Here is a 21,099-nt window from a genome sequence, read left to right on the forward strand (position 1 = left end):
TACTTGGTTCTTCAATTTTCCAATGTATCAAATATTCAAATACCAAATAAGAAACAACAAGAACACAAAACAGCTTGTGTAAACGACATAGTCAGGGAGATACTCAACACAATCATTCGATGGGATAATTGCACTGCTAATATTGTCAAATTTAGTTGTGGAAACTTTACAGTTTCTTATTATTAAATGGAGACGACACTAGTTAGGAATTTACCTTGTTGATGTTTCTCACGTAGCGAAAAGGATCTGATTGCCCTACGCGTCGATCCAGACGAATTCTAACGTCACAAGTCTCACGACGATCCACATACACTCCATCGTATGAATCTCGATAAGTTTCTCAAATGAAGATTTTACACTCCAAATCCAAAGGAACAAGATGGAATCCCCAAGCAATACACACTCGCACAAAGGTGTGATCTAACATAGAGAAAGAGCAGGACGATAGCTAGAGAGTGAGGAAGAGAGAACATGAGACAAGGGAAAGAGAGAGATTGCGGCAATCTCTTGTGTGCAGCCTCCCTCTTACTCCTTATATCTATATTTATTTGGGGGACCACCATGTAACCCTCCTCTTCTAACCCTAGTGGGCCTATAGGTCCCACAGCTGCCCCAAGTGGGCGCCCATGGGCCCGACCCATATCATTGTCATCCATTTGATTGGAGGGTAAAGCTATTGCTATTGTGGCTGTTTTTTTTAGTAACTATTTTGGATGTCATTTGTTGTTAGCTATTGATAATTTGATATAGAAGTGCCACATGTTTTGTGAGTTTTGATGTCAATATGTTAGTAGCAATAAGTAGTATATTTTTATTATTTTTTGTTTAAAGAAGAGACTGAGGTCAATGGTCAAGCTTACGAAAATATATGTCTTGCATCTCTTCAATGTCTGGTTCAATAATATCAGGGAGTCAAATAGATATTTGATATGGTGCTGGTCCTACCATTATTCAAATAGAAAAGTATTGGGAATATGTTTGAAACTTAGAATTTCAAAACTATATATTTTTTAAAATAGTTTTTGTGTGACTAATTTGCATAAACATACAATGTCCCTTGTTTACAATATACTTTGTAGCAATAAATAGGTGATAAAATAGTTTGCCTTAGATTTATAAACAAATTTGATAATGATTTTTGCTTTTATTCCAGTTTCCTAATACCTCTCTAGTCATCCATAATTTATATATTACATAAATTTGAATAGAAATCTTCCATGTTGGAACAATAAATTACATAACTATGTATCCCACGCATATTCATGAATGAATATCAATATACCTTTATTTCCATATGTATTGAACCGTGTCTAATAATCATACCCCTATTTCATACCAGGGGCAATGGGGCTATAATTCATCTCTCTCTCTCTCTTTTCCCGACGGAGAAGGGATTTAAGGAAGTTGTGTTACAAGAATCATTAATTTGAAGTGAATGTCGTGCAGTGAGAAAATTATATATAAACAAACTTAGCATGACTGAAAGGAGGGTGTTGAGAAATTACCAAAAGAGAAAGAGAGAGAGGATGTTGAGATGGATGAGTCGTAAAATTAGAAAAGACAAAAGAAGGAATGAACAAGATATATCTAATTTATGAGTAGCTCTGATATATGAAGAGTTGTGAGAAAGTCGCTTGAGATAGCATGAAATATGAAACAAAGGCTTTTGGGGGCACAAGTATGGATTAATGTTTTGATTCACATCGAATGAGTAAAAAGAATCAAGGGTAGATCTAAAATTTTTTTTTTTTTTTGGTAAACAGGGTAGATCTAAAATGACTCTAGAGAAATGGTGAAGACATGCATAATTTAGGACTAGTGACAAGTATGGTTTTAAATAGATTTGATTGGAGAAGCAAGATCTATGTAGCTGACTCAATTTCGTTGGGGTAAGACTAATTTGAGTTGACCAAAAGTGAAGATGAATGGTGTAACAAATATTGTGGATGTGTGATTGACAACCCTTGATCTTTCTTTCCATTCGATGTATAATATGTAAAATACCAGACAATATGATCTGAGAAATTGAGATGTAGAGATCTAGAAACCAACACTTTGAAGCACGTGGTTGAAGAAACTAGATTATATAGGTTTGACTTAATTAAAAAAGATGGGCATGGGACCCAAGGAGAAACTCTAGTTGGAATACTATTTTTAATTGTCATATAAGGAAGTCTCTTCTAACTTTATACATATATGTTGTCGTTTATTATGCCTATGATTGTACTGTCAAATAATAATAATAGTAACAAAGGAGGGGATTATTATCCGAAAAAAATAAAAAATAAAGGAGGGGATTGTTGTCAGGTTGCATGGCCCTTACACCAGTGTGGAGACCAATAAGGGTGCGAATGACGGTATCCAAAGGGAATTTTCATTTCATGGAGGCAAGGCGATCATTTTGCCCTTCCTGTGTCTGGGATTAGGTGCCATGCAGCTTGGCAACCTTTTTTTTCCCTAATAATAATAATAATACCCCACGATGCAATTGTACTATCACCCTCGCATGTGGGTATTTTTAATTGTTTTATCTCTAGTGTCTTGTTCGCACGGCCCCCTAGTGGATGCTATCGTTATCCCCATCGGGATTGATGTGTTGTGGGAGATTTCTGCTACACTGGCATCAAAATTACTCAAATCAATAGTTCTTTTTTGGGTGAGAGATTGTTGCTTGGTTGTGTATCCTTTGCACAAGCACAAAGGCTAATGAGAATGTGCACAAAGACAAAGACATCAAAACATGAGAATTTTATTTCATGAGAAGTTGAGCAATAATTTGGCTTGCTCCTAGGCACAGGAGCCACACCATTATTTTATAATTAAATATTTATTGGATGAATACAATTATACAAAGTAATTAAAGTTCAAATTGCTTGAACCAGACCAACTTTGGTACTCCCTCCCAAAGAGAGAGAGAGAGATGGCTCATGTAAAAAGTATGTCTTGAGCTAGAGTAGATCAGTTAAAATGAGTAATTATTATACGAGTAAAGTCTGGGCACACCGACCTTGTGCCTTACCTAAGTCTGTCTCTCTCCCCATCCCTTATGAAAATTGATCCCTTTGTCCTCCTGTGGAGAGTGAGCGGCACATGTCCAACCTTCTCCCTTATTATATATATATAGGATAGTTATCCATGTAAAATAAAATGTCATATTTCTGAAAAAACCACATGACAAATCTAAGTCATCTATTTTTTATGTTTTTTAAAACTAAATCATCTACTCCTACTCAAAGTTGGGAGAATGTATAGTAATGACTAGAGTACTTATACACATGCATCGATATACATGAGATGTGTGCCAATATAAAAGGGGTATTTGAATGAATTAGACTTTTACATTTGACACACGGCTAAGCTAGACCATGTCCTCCCTATCAGGACCCTATCTGATAGTTGGGAGGGACATATCATCTGTCCAGGTGACAGAATAGTTGCTTTTGCGACATTTGAAAAATAACAAACCATTGTGACAATATAATTCACCTTATTGTAAAGAATATAATACATACGATGGATAGTGTAGTGCTCGATGCCATTGATCTCCCAATTACACCCTAATGGATCGGATAAAAAATTACCGTATAAGCCGAGTTAACTCAGGATTTGCTAAGACCGATTTAATCCGACATCTGATCCCTAAATCCTTTTGACGAAAATTGCCACTAAATAAATATGGGGCAGGTGTATGGATTGGGCGGATTCAAGATTTTTTTGTTTTGGTGAAGGCGGATTCAAGATGAAGAACCATCTTTAGTTGAGCAGTGGAGGCCCATGCCCATGGACCTTTACTTGGCCTGAGCCTGGCCCAATTAAGCACTGCGTGAGGGAGACGAAGTATATCAGCAAATCGTACCCGTACGCCGCATAAGCCAGCGGCCATCCAACGGCCCATAAAAGAATATACTCTCTCTCACCTGATTGTTCAATATTACGCGATTGGTAACCAAAAGCGAAAAGAACAAGTGAAAAGTGGGTCCACTTTGTCATGTTGACGGTGGACCTGTGGTCATGCAGTGTCACATGTCAGACAAACACGGAAAAAAATTGAGTTTTCACGGATCAAACGGCAAAACCCTAGTTTTTTTTTTGATAAAAGCAAAACCCTAGGTGAAAAAAGAAAAAATTGAACTTCTGTTTGTTTAGTTGATTGTGAAAATGTTTTGAGCTATTTTTGATCGAATGCAGCTTTAAACCTCCAGGAGTTAACGAATTCTAGAGATATGGAAGTTGCAGGCGAAGAAGAACGAGACGGTCTTTCAGTTCATTCTCCAGGACAGGCTCTACCGTCTTCAGCATCTTCTCTTCCTAAGGTCGGTTTTATATGCACCTCTTTTTAGTCATTTTGTCTACGCTTGGTTGTCGCCTGGAATGAAATGCGTTTCATTTTGATTTGTGATAGCATGTGAGTGCATTTGACATTAAACTGAACCAAAATGGGCTCATCTCATTCATCACCAAAGTGTGAATAACTAAAAGACATGATCTGGTTTCTTACAGACCTGGAACGACCTTATTGCTGTTTATTTTAATGGTAAGCCAGTATGATTCGTGATTGAGTCCATTTTGAAGTATCGCGTTAAGCATTCAAATTGATGTGCCAATTCCAAATGAAATGGTTTCATTCCTGGCGGCTACCAAGACATCCTTTGTCATTTTTGCTTTCTATGTGAAAATATTTTTGTCTTTTGGTTCCTTTCTCCCAACCCCAGGAGCAATCACAGGTTGAAGTGGAACTGAGATTGTTAGAAGCTCTCGAAATATATCCTGTAGTCAAACTACAAGGTAAGTCTATAAACATGGAGTTTATTTGTTCTATTTTTCTAAGGCACCTCAATGTCAGAACAGGAATCTGATGTGTGGTGGTAGCTTTATAGTTGTAGTAGAGTGCAGTACCATTGCAGAGGGTTAAGCCCATGGACTAGTACATTAAATAGGCTTGACAAATTGCGATGTTGTTACTAGTGGTGTGAAGTAGGTCTAGACATTTGGGATATTGTTGCGAAAAAGAGGATTTCCCAACTAACAGGTGTTTGGGAGAGGGGATGAAGTTATTGGTGGGTCTGTGTACCGATGAATTAGCCTTCCTCCAGAGATCTTCAATGAAGTAAAGAAGCTTGTGGTGGATGGTTCTTTTATAAATCCTCATATGTATTTAGTTATCTTTGTTACCTTCTTGTCAGTAAGCTGTAGAGAAACTGGAAGTGGTTGGGAGTTTCTGTTGACTGCTAAGTTCATCCTTGGATTAGAGTTGGTTATTGCCATTTGTTGTCTGTGTTTGTGGACACATGGTGTCCTGGTTGTAGTGTGCAGGGTTGCTATTCCTTTAGAAGTTGTAAAATATGTTTGGTTGATCATTTGAGTTGGTATTCAACGGGTGGTCCTTTTCATTAGCAAATGACAATTGGAATTTGATATTTATCCAAAATTTCATCACAATAATCGGGCCTATATCCACACCCCATAATGAAATCTGTTAAGCATAGGCCACCAAAAAAACCCCAGTACAATTTATATTCCCTACACAATAGTATTCCATTGATGATGAAAATCTAGCAACATGAAAGTGTAATGATCTGTTTCTTTTTAAATTGTTCTCAAGCAGGTATTCACCGCCACTTTGTCCTTTATGGTCTGATGGAATTTTTGAGAAGAAGGTTAGTTTTGTCTTCTATTTGGTTTGATTCTTTTAGAGCCATCCTCAAAGTTCAAAGTTAGACTCGTTTGAAGGCTTAGTATTTTGCATTCCACTTAACTTTGCTCTCTCAATTTGGCAGTTTTGATCGCAACTTTTCACCTGATGAGGTTTTGCAGTTGCTGGATCGATTCTACAACTTAGAGACACTGGTATGGAGCTTTGATGAATTTTCTGAACTTTAAAAATTTGAAGCTGCCAGTTAGTGTAGTTGGTAAGGGCAGTGGCCTGTTGTTGTCACGTCCTGAGATTGAATCCCAGCTTCACCTTTGAGGGGGGGGGGTTGCAGGTGGGGTTTTCCTTGTAATGCCACAAAAGTTGCAGCCGCCCATCCCCTCGCCCATCCCCTCGCCCATAATAAAAAAGAGATTTTTCAAAAGTTTGAAAATTGTTTAAGGATTGCAACATCTAGTGTTTGTCACAGTTTGCGTCTACGAAATCTAAAATCTTATTAAATCAGCTCTGCCATGGACCATGTCCAATACTAAATAGGTGTGCACACTCCCACATTCCTATCTTTTGTCTTCAATGCCTGGAGCCTGTTATTAAACTTTCCCACCCCATGTAATCCAAGAAAAAGTTACTACATATAAATATAAGAAGAGTGCTTTGTTCTAATAGAAAAGAAAGGACTACCATTTTTTTTTATCTTTTTAATTTTTATGAAAAACTAAAGAATTTGGGGTTGCTTTGGCTGTTGATAAATTCAGCTTTTTAACAGAAGATTAAAGTGAGCCAGTCAGTCAGCACATGTAGAAGCCTATGCAAGTTCACAAAAGGGCTAGAAAATATGAGACAGACACATGCCATATAAAGTTATAAACTTATGTATCTTCTACCCCCCCTCCCCTTAAAAAAAAAAAAAACTAATGTATCAATAGGACATGACAATGTCATAGTTGAACATCAAACCATACTAGGCCTACCAACTACCCCTGTAGCTAACTCATCAGCAAGTTATTTGGAACATCTGCTATAAAAGCATTTAGAACATGTACTTGAAATAACAGTAAATAGGAAAACAAAACATTATGAAACTATCAAGAACCAATTAAAATCCATAAAACCATTATGAATCATCCCTAGCAGTAGGCAAACTGTCAAACATTCATTTTCTTGAAAGAGCTGGCACAAAAATCTACTTCAGATAAAAGTATGTAGAATATACCTCAGTCCACAGTCAAGCATCCTTTAAGAGAGCTATTGAAAAAGAAAATTATAAAAAAAGGGCTACAAAGAAAGAAAGAGCCCTCATGTTTTAAATATCATTCTGAAGAATCTTTTCCCCATGTGAAAAGAACAAGAAAGTTAAGAATGAGAAAATACCTAAATACCCAGATTCTTCAAAAATCCTAAGGAACCAAAGCAAGGATCAAGGTTTTGATTTCAAGCCTGGTTTCGACTAGGATAGATACTGAAATATTTCGCAGTTCCGCGAAATTTCAGTTGAAACCTGGAAGAGCTCGGTTGCTTCCGCGAAATCCTTCCTTTCTTCTTCCTCTTCACCTCCAAAAGCTGGTGCAAGCATGAAACAGTTAAGGATTCTTCTTCAGAATAAAGATGATATAGAATTAAATATCTTTGGTTCATGGTACGAGGTTTCACAAGATTTCAGCAAAATCTTGGGTTTCGTATCAGTTTTGCAAGGTCTCGAAACAAAACCTACTGCGATATACATTTTTGTCAAAGTTTCGACCGAAATTTCGCAATTTCGGCGAGATTTCAACCATGTTTCGAATGTCAGTATCGTTTCGGTCAAACCCTTTGTATAAAATGCATAGTTTCAATCGAAATTTCGTAGTTTCGATGAAATTTCGACCATGTTTCAAGTTTTGGTATCGTTTCTCCAGTTTTGACTCCAAAGAGTGTAACTTCCTTGAAAACCTCAATTTTTGTGAATTTGGCCAAATCACTCCCATATCTTTATAATGAACCATGTATAACATTTGATAATTATGACATGGTTTCTAATTTTATGTTTATTCATTCCTTAAACATAATTTAGTTGTTTTAATAGAATTATGTGTATTCTAGTACTAAATTTTGTGTATACAGCATCCTACAGCGTAAGGTTACCTAGAAGTTTTGAAACCTAATTTCACCATTTGGGCCATGAAGAGGAAGAAGAAAGGAAGGATTTTGTATGTCTTCTTTTCATTGTGCATTGTTGAAAAATCTTTAATAAATTATTTATTTTTCCTTCTTTCTTTTTTTACTGATCTTCTTGTATAAGATGGCAAAATAATAGCATTATGGAGTGGGCTGTCTTTAATTTCTTTCACTTTTAACCCAAATTGTGGTCACTTTTCACCTTCCTGGTTGTGCCCTGACCTTATTAAGAGCAGTACTAGAAGCCCCAGTAGGTTTTGGTTGGATGCGGCTATCCAATTAATTCAGTTGATTGCCATCCTTATATTATTCCCCTTAAATTACTATCTTTTTCTTTCTTTAGTTGGAGCAAGTAGTGATTTCCCATCTCCAATTAGCTGATCAAAGTCAACTGTACTTTGAAAGAAATTTTGGGATGTTTTCAATAAAACATGGAGATAACAACAAATCCTGAGAAATTAGAGGTAGATAGGATTAGCATCCATGAGGAGTAAGTTCACTTTGCTGACTGAATTACTGGGATGTGCAGGAAAAAGAGCTAGTTGAGACAATCACCTCTTGAAGAAGAACACATTTCATTGGGAGAAATCAAGTCAACACAGCAAGACAGGAGCCTGTTTCTTCTTAGTTTCCGGAGTTCGCATGGCTGCAGCGAAAAGATTGAGAGAATCTTTAGAAATTTCTTATTGGAGTTTGGGGATAACAGGAAGGATGAATCAATAGACTTGGCGAAGGCCAATGTATGCAATAAGGAAGAGAGCAACTTAATATTATAGACCAACGAGATTATCATTGAATTTGAGGATGATAGAAAACAAACAACAAACAACAACCATAACCTTATCCCAACTAAATGGGGTCGGCTACATGGATCCGAAGCGGCTATCACAGTAATTAAAAAAAGAGAAGTAGGAGGGAGTAGAAAAAAAAGGAGTAAAAGGAAGTACAAAAGAGAAAATAATATTACTAAAGGAAAAAGTCTATACAGTAGTTAAAGCAGAATCCAAGGAACATCCCCCTATAAGGGGTCGGCTACAAGGGTCCTTATTCTCCAAATAACTCTATCTGCGGTCATACTAGGATCGAGCCCTACCACATGCATATCCTTTCTTCCAGGTGTTGTGGAGCTCAACTTTGATGGTTGCTTTTGTGTAATTTGGACCCTTCTAGGGGGTTGGTAGGGCCTTTGGGTATCTGCTATTCTAATTTTTAGCATTGGTTAAATTAGTGCCGGTGATTCTGGTTGGGTTAGTTCATATTGTCAAAATGTCAAGTTGACGCTTAGGTGTCCAGGCACTTTGGTCGCCTTGCTTCCAGGTGTTGTGGAGCTCAACTTTGGTGGTTGCTTTTGTGTAATTTGGCCCCTTCTGGGGGTTGGTAGAGTCTCTGGGTATCTACTATTCTAATTTTTAGCATTGGTTAAATTAGTGCCGGTGATTCTGGTTGGGTTAGTGCATATTGTCAAGTCGACGCTTAGGTGTCCAGGCACCTTGCTTCTAGGTGTTGTAGAGCTCAACTTTGATGGTTGCTTTTGTGTAATTTGGCCTCTTCTGGGGAGTTGGTAGGGTCTCTGGGTATCTGCTATTCTAATTTTTAGCATTGTTTAAATTAGTGGCGGTGATTCTGGTTGGGTTATTTCATATTGTCAAGTCGATGCTTAGGTGTCCAGGCACCTTGGTCGCCTTGCTTCCAGGCCCCCTCTAATGCCTTGGGACGCCTAGACGCTGTGCCAACTATGGGCTAGTTGATGGTTCTTCAAGTTCTGGTTGGTTCATGCTAAGTCTCCCTGTCATTCAGTTGTGAAGGGGGACTCCTCTTTTGTCTGTGCCATCTCCTTTTGTTTCTCACAGTGTCCCAATTTTTGGGCTCTTTCTATTCTTTATTCATTTATTTTCTGCTTCTCACTAAAATTGTTATCTATAAAAGAAGAATAATTTAATTCTTCTACTCATCCAGATCCAAGACCATCCCCTAAAATGTAAATAAAAAAGGAGAAGGTTTCCTGGTCAGGGGTCCTGGTAAAGGATCTATCTACTGGCGTTTAGTTCTGCCATGTGGCAGGTCGGATGGGCCAAATTTTTGTGGACAGGTAAACCCTAAGGTCCTCTGCTCACATTTCCAGATTCAGTGCAAATGGAATTGCCCAACTAGTGGAACAAAACATTGAAAAATCCAAGACAATGGAGAGGGTGCATGCCTATGCATAGGAATTGCAATTTGACATGTGGCCGGTCCAGCATTTCCTATCAACTCTTCCATGTGGTAGAACTAGATGCCCGTCCATAGATTCCCATACCTGGAGTGCGGACGAATATTCCTCTATATTATTTCTGTTGATGCGACTACTGTTTCTTTCATAGCTTTCCTGGGAGCAGTTTTGTGCTGTATGTACTTTATGTTTCCTTTCTTATTTATGCATTAAAGACTTTAAAGTCACCTAACTTGTTCTACTATCTTCCATGTCAAAATCCAGAAACCAGACAATGATGAGGGAGAGCTTTTGAATCAAGAAGAAGATTTTTCCCTACCACAAAGTTTCTTTGGCAAAGAAGATTCGTAATCCACAGCTTTTGGTATATATACATGTTTCTCTTCAGCTTGTACAGCCTCTCCTTTGTGGTGGTAGTCAATACTTTATTGGGTGCTGTTTTATTCGTTTCAGTAGAATATTAGGCTGATGGATGGTCAATTTGCGTTTACTTTATAAACCTCGTCGAGAGGAAAAGAAAGTAGATTTTAATGTCCATAGGGTGTGTATGTAGGCCACTTTCTTGGCAATGATTTTGTTACTGATCTTGCTCAGAAACAGGGTGGGACGCTAACGCCAAGGCATTTTTGCATATACCTGCGTTGTAGGCTGTACCTGGTGAGGGCATGTATTACTTGACTAAACAGATCCTTGACAACTGATAATAATGGTAAGGCTACTGACTTCTTGACCTCTTTAGAATAAGAGTGGTGTTTTCGTAGACTGCTGGTCCGAACATTGTATAGTTGATGGCTGGGCCCAGACAACACAATTGTTGATGAAAATCTTGTCTGTCATAAGCCATTGATGATTGATTGATCAATGGACTATATGGTCCGATCATTCTCTGATCAACCAATTCTTCAGACTCTTTTTTTCATTTGATTTTGTCACAGATTAAAAGATGGAATAGCAAAGACCAGATAGACTGTGCTCTTAGACTGTTGCCGAAACATTTTCTTATGGTTCACAGTTAGCCTTTTGTATATGAAACTAAAGAACGCCGGGGGGGGGGGGAAGAAGATCAAATACACGGTTTTGGTTCAGACATACCAAGTTTAGTGTCAGATATGAGATTCACTAATGCCAAACTATGTATAGGATATGAGCAGGATTTGAATAAGAACACCAGTTGTCTCTGGTTCGTCATAATGATGTTTAATGGGGTGGATGGTCTGGACTCTGGATCTGTCATGCGGGTCCGCCACATGGCAGAAAATTTCTTGACAGAGCAAGGTTTTAAGCATGTTAGATTTCCAGATCATTTCGTTTGCCTTGTACTACTTTTTTCTAAGGCGGGTTCACATCCGCCGGACTTCCACTTTGGAGCTCTTTTTCAGCTGGATTTCCACTTTGGTGTAGCTCGAGCAATTTTGATCTGCCATTTGCCTTGTTAGTTGGAGCAGAAATTTTGGTGGTGTTGCTGTGGATGGACCACATTCTTGCGTATTTATGTGTATAGTTTGAGTTTAATCTTACTTTACCAATATCAATTTAAAGCAAAGAAAAATGGTGAAAATTAAAAGGGAGAGGTTTTCTAGTTCATATAACCGTGCCATCGTTAGATACCTATTTCTATCACATGGTAGATCAGATTGGGCTGAAATTTTGTGGATAGGTAGACTCCTAGGTCTCCTACATATATGAGAAGATTCAGCTCAAATAACAAGTTTTGATGATTTAATGAATCAGATCATTGAAAAGTCTAGTAATTTGACATGGGTGCAAAAGAACTACGGAGGGGGGGGGGGGGTGCATGGACATACATGAACCAATCCAAATTGCTGAATATGGGTTTGAAATTTGACATGTGGTTGGTAGTTCGAAGGTTCTGTGCCCCGACTTCCGTCTTTAGGGTTTGAATCATGTTTTGTCTCTTGGTCGAGTATGTAGACCATTCCTTGGATATCCCACAATTAAATTCCATTTGAATTAAGTTTTCGAACAGAGAAACTTATGCTGAAATATTTGAAGGGTAAAAGATTTGCACAACTTTAATTTAATTTCAAAATTGAATGCTGGCATCCCTCATAAGACTCAATGATTATTGTAGCACCACCCCTTGTAAAATTTCTTATATACTTTCCTAATTTTAATGTTTTCCTGTAATACTCCTCTTCCAAGGCATGAAACTGTAGCGTTGGAGGGAACCCCCCCCCCCTCCCCCCATAGTTAAACTTGGAGAAATGGTCATTTTCACGAGCCGCAACATAATATGCTACATAGTTGGAATTGTTATTACCACCCCTTTTTTATGAATGTCCGAATCCCTTCAAACTCACGACCTTTTGTCCAAATTGCCTTCAAAAGTAAGTCATTCATCGTGGTCGTGACAAGTGACAACCAGCCATCCCTCAACTAAATTTTAGACCATTAGAAATGGGGGAGCGTGACCTTCGCAGGTGTGTGGGGGCCAACAAGAGTGTGTGCAGAAGCATCTTGGGGGCGTGGCAATCATTTCGCCCCCACTGGGTCTAAGTGTGGACAGTACACTCCCCCCCATAGGGAATTTTTCTCCAACTAAAAATATAGGTATATCTGATTGATACATGTTTTTTAATAAGATTCATTTTTAGAAATTTGGGTCAAGCTTGACTTTTCGCTGAACCAAAATGGATGATGATTCATGTAACATAAAATCATTAACAAATGAAATGAAACTAATAGTAAACCATATAACGGGAACCAATTAATTCAAAACCAAACTGATATATACTTTTAAACACATGAAATTTTTTTTTCATAATACTGTTCACACAACTAAGTGTATTGAGACTATAGAGGCTAGATAATACAGTCCATAAAAATTTTAGAGAAAATTTTCCTTCACGATGCAATGAAAGATTCACAAATCCATATAAGGTTTTAGTATGGCTCCCAAAATAGTCTCTCCCAAAACTCTCGCATTAATTTGATGCCTCACAATGGCAAGGAAAACACAATCCAAAAACTTGTCATTTATTCCCAATATTTCTAACACACTCATCTAATATTCTAATCCCGGCAGGACAGGCCTGTAGCTGTGCCTCATCACTGCCCAAAAACACTGAGTGCTTTCCTGAGATTCTCGTATTTTATTATTGAAGTGAAGCTTTCAATTTTTTATTGGTATTTCACAAAGAGAGAGAGGGAGAGAAGCATTCGTAACATTAACAGAATGCATTAATCTGTGTACGAAAACACCTTTATGGGACATGCATGCACGTTACAATTGGATTTTGTGCTTCCAAAAGAAACACAGACGGGCGAGGAGACAACAACAACATGCACTTCAGGAAGGTTTAATGCCTTTTCTTTGCTTTGTTCATCTTTTCGGTATAGAAAATAAGATGGTCAAATGTTCGACTGCGTCCAGACACATGGGGTGGGTGAAATAACCATCCTACCCCCTAAATGGTGAAATAACCATCCTACCCCCTAAATGACAGGCCCATATGTTTGGACATTGATTGTGCTACGGAACAAAGAACATCATCCCACCTAATGTGTGTTGCTTCTATATTGACCGTTTAATTATTCCATTTAAGCTTAACTTATTATTATTATTATTATTTTGGATAAAAACTTAACTTATTATTTCATCATTCATTCATATGGAGTCGCATGCATGGAACCAACAAAGATCTTTTTTATTAAATAACAATTAAAATTGGAATTTTTATCGTATGCTGTTCCTGACCGGTGCGGTTTCCTAGTGCCTCTCACACGAGGAAGGTAAATCTCACTTAGGCAGAGTGTTCGGTCAAGTGCCCCGGGTAGATCCCACCCCCCTCTTGTGAGAGGCACTAGGGAACCGCACCGGTCAGGGAACCATAGATAATATAAATCCAACTAGGCTTAGGTTCAAGTACGCATAATGTGCTATCTAGATAATTCAAGGGAACACGATGGATTCAAGTTTACGATTAACAATAAATGAATAAAAATCTTGTTGTAATCAAGATTTGGTATTATCAAAAGAAATCAAGATTTGGGAAAAGGAAATTATGATTTTATAATGGGCAAAAAGGGAAGTGAGATGTTTCTGGGCACAGCCGCACAGGTTACACATAGCCTGATGGGAACTTTTTTTTTTCCGTTTTATATTTTTGTAGTTTTAGTATAACATACTTTAAAACTAATGAAGATATTCCTGTCATTTCACATGGACAACGACTTAATGATAAATCACTTTCAATTTTCAATTTATTTTATTCCGTTATCAAAAAAATGGTTATGGTTTCTTATTTTACCGTCTAAGTGACAACAAGGTACACTCAAAACAAATTAATCGAGGCAGTCTTTGTGTACCCCGTTGTGTGTAAGGCACACAGAGAAATAAGGGCATGCAGAAATAGAGGATGTCAATTTGGGGGGGAATTTGGATCCTCTGTAGCACGACAAAGTTTGTAACACACCATCTGACATGACGGGCAACAATGCTTGGGCACGCAACCCAACACAGGTAGGGTGTTGGGCTGCATACCTGAGCATTGTGGCCCGTTGAATGTGCACTACACTCCCTATCGTGCTACAGAGGAGCCCAACTCGGTGGGGAGGGGGGGGAGCATAAAATCCAACAAGAGACTAGAGCAATCTAGTAATTATTATAGAATAAGAAAACAGAAGATATCCAGGGTCGTATGGATAAAAAGCAAGCGAGAACCCTGGGTAGGATCGAAGGGGTAAAAAAACAGAAAAAAGACGGAAAAGAGTAACCGCTGCATCCTCCCTTCCTACAATTATCTTGAAATCCATAAAAGGATGCAGTCCATGCAGCAGCTCTTTATCTTCTCGTCATCGTTGTGAGAGAACGACACAAGAGGAAAAAAAGGATAAAAGGGAGGGTAGAACAATGGGAAAAGAAAATTTAAAATCAAGCCAAACGAACTAACTAATCTCAAGGCCATAAAGAAAGCCCATGAAATAATACCAGCTACTACAGTGAGTCCTCCCCTCTATCCCCAACCCCAAAGAAGAAAAGCTAAAATTGCTCTGCTTCTAAGTCAACTTCAAGATCTATAAACGACATCCCTGAAACCAACCAGCTTAAGATGTGCAAAAATTTGGAAGTCTCGTCAATGCTGCAGAAGCAAATCAAATTAAACTTTAGCCTCCTTTCAAACCAGGAAAAATGGGGTTCAGTATAAATTAATAGAATAGAATAAAAGCAGTGGGAGAAATCAAATGGTACCTCAGGTTCTGCAGCTTTAGTCTCCTCGAACTTAGTACCCTCTTCACCTGCAAAAATATTGTTCGTATTTAGGAACGCCTTGCAGCTATTCCATTTAACAGCTATTGCTCTTGAAGGAATCTAGTTGTTTTCTGTTGAAAGCAGCAAAGGAATCCAAATACAACAATAACAGATTATATTAAAAGTAGACGACAAACAAAGGCCCACAGACTGATACAGATGGTAAAACCACCTAACTGTCATTGAAGGTTGGAACAAATACACCATTGTTGCAATGATGTAAAGGAGTGTCGACGAACAATCAGATCATGGCCAACTATTGGGCTGGAAAACCAGATCATTCTGACATCAGAATATATGGGGCCAGAATGACCCAACATTCGATCAGTTTCTTAAAAGCATTGTGTTAGTGCACTTGCATCCACCTAGCAGGTACACCTCACATTTCCTGCTCTATGATACAATTTTGTACATGGATTTGAAACAAGAGGAAAACATAATAAACTTTCACAATTTCTTTACAGCAGTACCTCCATCTTCAGGCAAATCAGAAGTCCAGAGGGTAAGGTTGTCCCTCAACAGCTGCATGATCAAGGTGCTATCCTTGTATGACTCCTCACTCAGGGTGTCCAATTCTGCAATAGCCTCGTCAAATGCTTGTTTTGCCAAATGGCAGGCCCTAAGAATTTTATTAAGAGGCCATAAAGTTCATCAGATAATTTGATGAAAAAATATGATTAAAAAAAGATTTAAGGGCCTCCAAATTCTGTTAATAAATGGGACCAACAAAATTGGATGTACCTCTCAGGGGAATTCAGAATCTCATCGTAGAAGACAGAGAAGTTTAGGGCAAGACCCAAGCGGATTGGATGAGTTGGGGGAAGATCTGTACTTGCCGTGGCAGAAGCAGCCTAATACAAAAGAAATTATAAGATCATGGATGGTATAAATTGAGTCCAAGAATAAAATGGTTTTTGAATCTAAGCCGATATCAGAGGCACAGAAGCTTGCCTGGTAGCCCTTCAATGATTGATCCGCAGATTCTTTTCTTTCTTGGTCAGTCTTAAACTCCGCCAGGTAACGGTAATAATCTCCCTTCCTGCAATTAGTTTACAATGAAACATAACAACAAATAACTTTACACTAATTAGAAAGATATCTAAATCTGACTTTGAATGTTGGCTTAGAAAACTTTATGGCTGGATAATGCATGCTATGTAGCCCCCAGGGGATGTTAGACAAAATCGGGTCAAAAGATGTGGAGACCTTATTCTGTATGAGATAGTTTGGTAATCCACATGATATCACACAGAAGTTTGTAAACCTGAGAGACTACTTAATGCAGTTTCGAAGACCAAGAGTAGGAGGACATGGTTTGGTCGTACAATGGCTCACTTCTCGAGTCTTTAGGAATTTAGTCCAGTCCTGGTTGTAGGGATAGTTGCAGTTATTTTTTCGCTTTGTTTTGATGTTTGATTGCTGGTAGTGTTCGGCTGGAATTAGGTCTATGTTTTCCAGCTTGAAATTTGAAAGTTATGATAGTCTTAGATGGAATAGGAGACCCTCCATAAGCTGGTCAATGGGTCCCTTAAGTTGGTCTCAGTTTTGATCTTTTATTTTAGTTTCAGTATAGGATTTGGTTCAGGCTAGTCTAAATCAGCCCATGAGTTGGTGTTCCATTCCCAATCCATAAATAGATGTAGGGGCATACAGCACCTCCCCCCCAATTTGATGAATAGAGATCTTTGTTTTTCTGTGGTTTGCAGTGGATTCAGTATCTGTCGGAGTGAATTTCTCAGGATATTCTTGCTGGATTCCAATTTGGTTTCAAGCAGATTCTTCGCCTGTTTGTCTTATTCTATCTCTTCTATTCTTATCTGAAGTCGATGAGGTGGCAACTGGCAAGGTGGAAAGAAAAAAGGGGATTGTTAGTAGTTAAGGCATGGAATAATAACATGATAAGAGAAAATAACAGAGAGAGAATCTTGCTAGCGTCCAAATAAGAAGAGATGACTACCACGCATGACGCAACAGAGAAAACAGAAATAAGGAAGAAGTTGTGATAGAGGGAAGAAATAAGATTTTCCTAAAAAAATATGATCCAAGAGAGAGGGGACGATGGGAGAAAAAAGAAAACTAATATATCTGATAACCGTGAAACCAGAAATTATCTAAAGAAAGAAGGAAGAAAGGAAGATACCATGAAAGGAGAGAAGAAATAAGTAGAAGAGAGAAATCTCAGATTGATGAGAGAGAGAGGATAGAACACAAGAAAGATAGAAAATATGCCTCTAACCAGATCAAGAGGAGAGACCCAACTCATGAGAGAGAAAAGGAGGGAGAAGAAAACACCAGTAAAATTGGCAATAACCAATACTCTAAATCAGAATCAATTCATTCTATCTCCATCACAATAGTAAGGTTACATATATATAGAAACTCAAAACCAGAAATAGAGTCCACTAAGGATTCTTATCCTAATAGGTTTCAACTAATTTAGTAGACTCCATATACAGGAAATAACCTTATCAACTACTAAAAGAAGACTAGTAATCGCTATCAATATTAACATAGGACCCACTGAAATAAAATATTCGTTTTTGTGTACCCCCATAATCTGACACTTTTGGGCCTTATAATTCAAGCCACTACAGTAAATAAATCCAAAAATTAAAAGTCCATACTCCAGATATTAAAATATGACATTTTTGGACTGGACCTGCATTAGGTTGCTTTCAACTTCAACAAAAATTTACTACTTAGATTAGTCTTGAATTTTGCATATTAGTTTCTAATGATCTTTTCTTTGGGGCTTCTGATGTGCTCTAATTAGAATTCTTAGATAGAATTCTCTTTCAGAACTGCTACTCTATTCTCCTAGTAGCACTAGGAGTTGTCTGTCCAGGTCACACTAGTTCTCTTTTTATTAAAACATTTTGCAAGCATATTCTACATTTGAGGAAGACCCATGCACAGAAAAGTAGGTTTATCTGATATCTCTGCTGCAAGCTATTGAATCTCTCTAAGCTGCCTCGTTTCTCTGTTTCGGAGATCCTGGTCCTACTAATCAATTCTGGTTTTTCTATTTTGGAACAATTTGCATTACCACTAAGACAGTTGCCATAACCTAACAGGAACAAAAGTAATTGTAATAAAATATTCAGTAAACACAACTCACATCTTGTAGTAGAAAACAGTTGACTCTCCAGAGCTTGAAGAAGGGATCAGGTGCCCATCTATGATGGTCAAGATGTCGTTGCAGATCTTGGAAAGCTCTTCCTCTACATTCTGCCGATAACTTTTGATTAGTTTCACATTATGCTCATTTCCTTTGGACTCTTCCTTCTGCTCGATTGAGGACATAATGCGCCAGGAAGCTCGGCGTGCTCCAATGACATTTTTGTAACCCACAGAGAGGAGATTCCTTTCCTCCACCGTCAGCTCAAGATCAAGTTTAGCAACTTTCTTCATACTTTCAACCATTTCTGTGCCATCAAACATAAGGGGCTATCAACATCAATCACGGGATGAAAATTGGAGTTTCAGGATCTGGTTCAAATGCTTAGGAAGATGCTTTCTTTTGTGGGAGTGGGGTGTAGGGATAAAGTGAATAGAGAAGGTCATCTATATAACATGGAGAGCTTAGTACATTACAGGTGTACCGTGTTACTCATTGGTAACCATAATCTAAAGTTAGATTTTGAACCTCCCCAGTTCCTAATATATCACTGTCCAAGTGAAGCCATTGGTCTATGTCTCTATGACCAATAGGTGAATATAAATGCAATGAGAATCAGCTAACACGTAAGCATAACTAGCAGGCTGTATTAGAGATATTTACTTAATGGGACAATCTAAATGACACCTCTAAGTGTATTTAGAACTTGACACCTTTTGATTTCACCTTGTCTTCTTCACAAAGTTCTTTAAGGTAAGGATAAAAAGGGTTTCAAAATATGGAGAAGTTTCCTGTGGGGGAGTGTACTGCCCCAACCCCCCAATGGAAGGCAGAAATCCTGCCCCCCATGATGCTTCTGCATGTGCACTCACTGGCCACCGCGTTCGTAGGGGAAACACTCCCCCACAGAGAACTCATGCCCTAAAAAATAAATTTTGAAAATGACTTACCATTATTTCATTATCAAAAGCTATCATTGACTCATTCTCACATTTTCCTAGCACACACGTGAAATAAAATATTTACCTCCATTGGGAAAAAATGCGATAAACTAAAAGTGCAAAAAAATAAGGTTACAAATTATTTGACACCTTAAGGGGTGTCAATAAGAAAATCCCTTACTTAATAAAGACCGGGAATAATTAAATACTCACTTGTAGGACATTTGATGTGTCATGCATCCTATAAGTACAGTGACTAATCTACAGGTTCATCAGTATTTACCAACTTATGTGTGGATGCATGAGAATTTGTACACTATAGTGCAATGATTATGTGCTTTTTAAAAAAAATAATATTGAGATCTAAAGGAGAAATCTATCCTATGCACAAATAGAACATTATAAACGAGAAAAAGAGAACATGTGCAACTCAGAAAATGCATAAAGACACCATGATTGTACGCCAATAAATTTTCTACTGCATATACACGACAATGCAGAATCTTCTGCAGCCTAATAAATCTCATTTTTCACCTAGATTACCATATAACACTTTCCAGAGATCTAGAGGCATTGTGAAAACAAATAATTAGAAAATCATAACCATTTCTCCGAAATGAATAAATGATCACGATCTCCACCAGGAACCAAAGAAATTTAGTCTACAAAAACCAGAAGAAAAACATAAACCTAAGCTAAACAGTAAAACCAAACATTTGTCTCAGCTACATTTGCTGAGAATATCATGAAACAAAACTGAGCCACTAAATGCTAAATCGAGCACCACAGAAGAAAGTGCATCAAATCAATGATCAAAACAATAAACCTACATAATTGAATCAATATGAAACCCTAGGAATTTAGGATCTGAGCAACATTGTACAAAACTGCAACAGATCAAGATCCAAAAACACAACAAAAGAATCAAATTACACGATCTAGAGAATATGAGGTAGCAAATGCCAATATGAAAATAAAAATGAAATCGCTGATATGCGGCTAAAACGAGAGCAATGCAGATCAAAAGCTCACCATCGTATCTCTCGGCCTGCTCGGCAAGCTTCGCCATGTAAACATGGCTCTCTCTTTCCTTCTCAGTCGACATTCAAGAGATCAAATAAGAGAGACGAAGAAGATAGAGTTGCAGAGGAGAAGAAACAGAACGAGGCTTTTAAACGAATTAGAATTAATATATAGAAAAGAAGTAAAAAGGTTCGTATGTGGAAATGGGGTTTATATGGTAGTTCACGTTGTTAACATTAACATAAATTAGGGAATGCCAGAATGGATCTTGACCATAGATGTTGAGAATAGAAAGATAACTGCCCCGATTCGTTATAAGAAGTGATCGAATTTTAAGCGAATGCGTCGCAGCCCTTGAAGTAAATTGCGACACGAGGATCTTGTGAAATTTTGTGGAAAGAAAGGAAACAGTGCTCTCCTTTTTTTTTTTTTTTTCCCTTTCTCCCGCCAAAGAAAATCGGGCCCATTTTGAACTTGACTCGAATGTCCGGTTCGGGTCTGACCAAAACAAACTAACTGAACCGATTGAGGGTTCATCTTGGACCGGGCTGGTACTAACCTTGCACCTTCATCCAAGATCAAGACAGCGAAGCCCACCCTTGACACAGCTAATAAAAGTTCTACGCAAAAAAAAATAAAATTTGGGTGACTGGGAGTATTGGAGATTTGAGATTGGACCGAGTTTTTCTCCACCCATGGTGACCGCAGGGTGAGAAAAGGTATTGGGAGGAA

General features: G+C 38.0%; 2 protein-coding genes across 5 annotated transcripts; one reads left to right on the plus strand and one right to left on the minus strand.

Annotated features, from left to right (window-relative positions):
- The first annotated feature begins 4,013 nt into the window (after window positions 1-4,013).
- Window positions 4,014-10,751, plus strand: LOC122653612. 4 transcript variants are annotated; one of them, XM_043847515.1, is made up of 6 exons: window positions 4,014-4,069; window positions 4,203-4,313; window positions 4,725-4,785; window positions 5,606-5,657; window positions 5,778-5,847; window positions 10,278-10,751. In XM_043847515.1, exons 2-6 carry the CDS (start codon window positions 4,224-4,226, stop codon window positions 10,362-10,364), a joined length of 360 nt encoding a protein of 119 aa, XP_043703450.1. In that variant the 5' UTR covers window positions 4,014-4,069; window positions 4,203-4,223; the 3' UTR covers window positions 10,365-10,751. The 4 variants fall into 4 exon arrangements, with proteins under 4 accessions (XP_043703450.1, XP_043703448.1, XP_043703447.1 ...); XM_043847513.1 differs by having other exon boundaries at window positions 4,018-4,069; window positions 4,713-4,785; XM_043847512.1 differs by lacking the exon at window positions 4,014-4,069 and having other exon boundaries at window positions 4,107-4,313; window positions 4,713-4,785.
- Window positions 10,752-14,904: 4,153 nt separating this feature from the next.
- Window positions 14,905-20,535, minus strand: LOC122657142 (14-3-3-like protein GF14 iota). Its single transcript, XM_043851924.1, has 7 exons — window positions 20,377-20,535; window positions 18,404-18,710; window positions 16,237-16,324; window positions 16,027-16,136; window positions 15,756-15,904; window positions 15,226-15,272; window positions 14,905-15,115 (listed from the first exon to the last, which is right to left on the minus strand). Exons 1-7 carry the CDS (start codon window positions 20,447-20,449, stop codon window positions 15,110-15,112), a joined length of 780 nt encoding a protein of 259 aa, XP_043707859.1. The 5' UTR covers window positions 20,450-20,535; the 3' UTR covers window positions 14,905-15,109.
- Window positions 20,536-21,099: the final 564 nt, after the last annotated feature.

Source organism: Telopea speciosissima, chromosome 3 (genome assembly GCF_018873765.1).
Source record: "Telopea speciosissima isolate NSW1024214 ecotype Mountain lineage chromosome 3, Tspe_v1, whole genome shotgun sequence".
In the NCBI taxonomy this organism is placed as follows: Eukaryota; Viridiplantae; Streptophyta; class Magnoliopsida; order Proteales; family Proteaceae; genus Telopea; species Telopea speciosissima.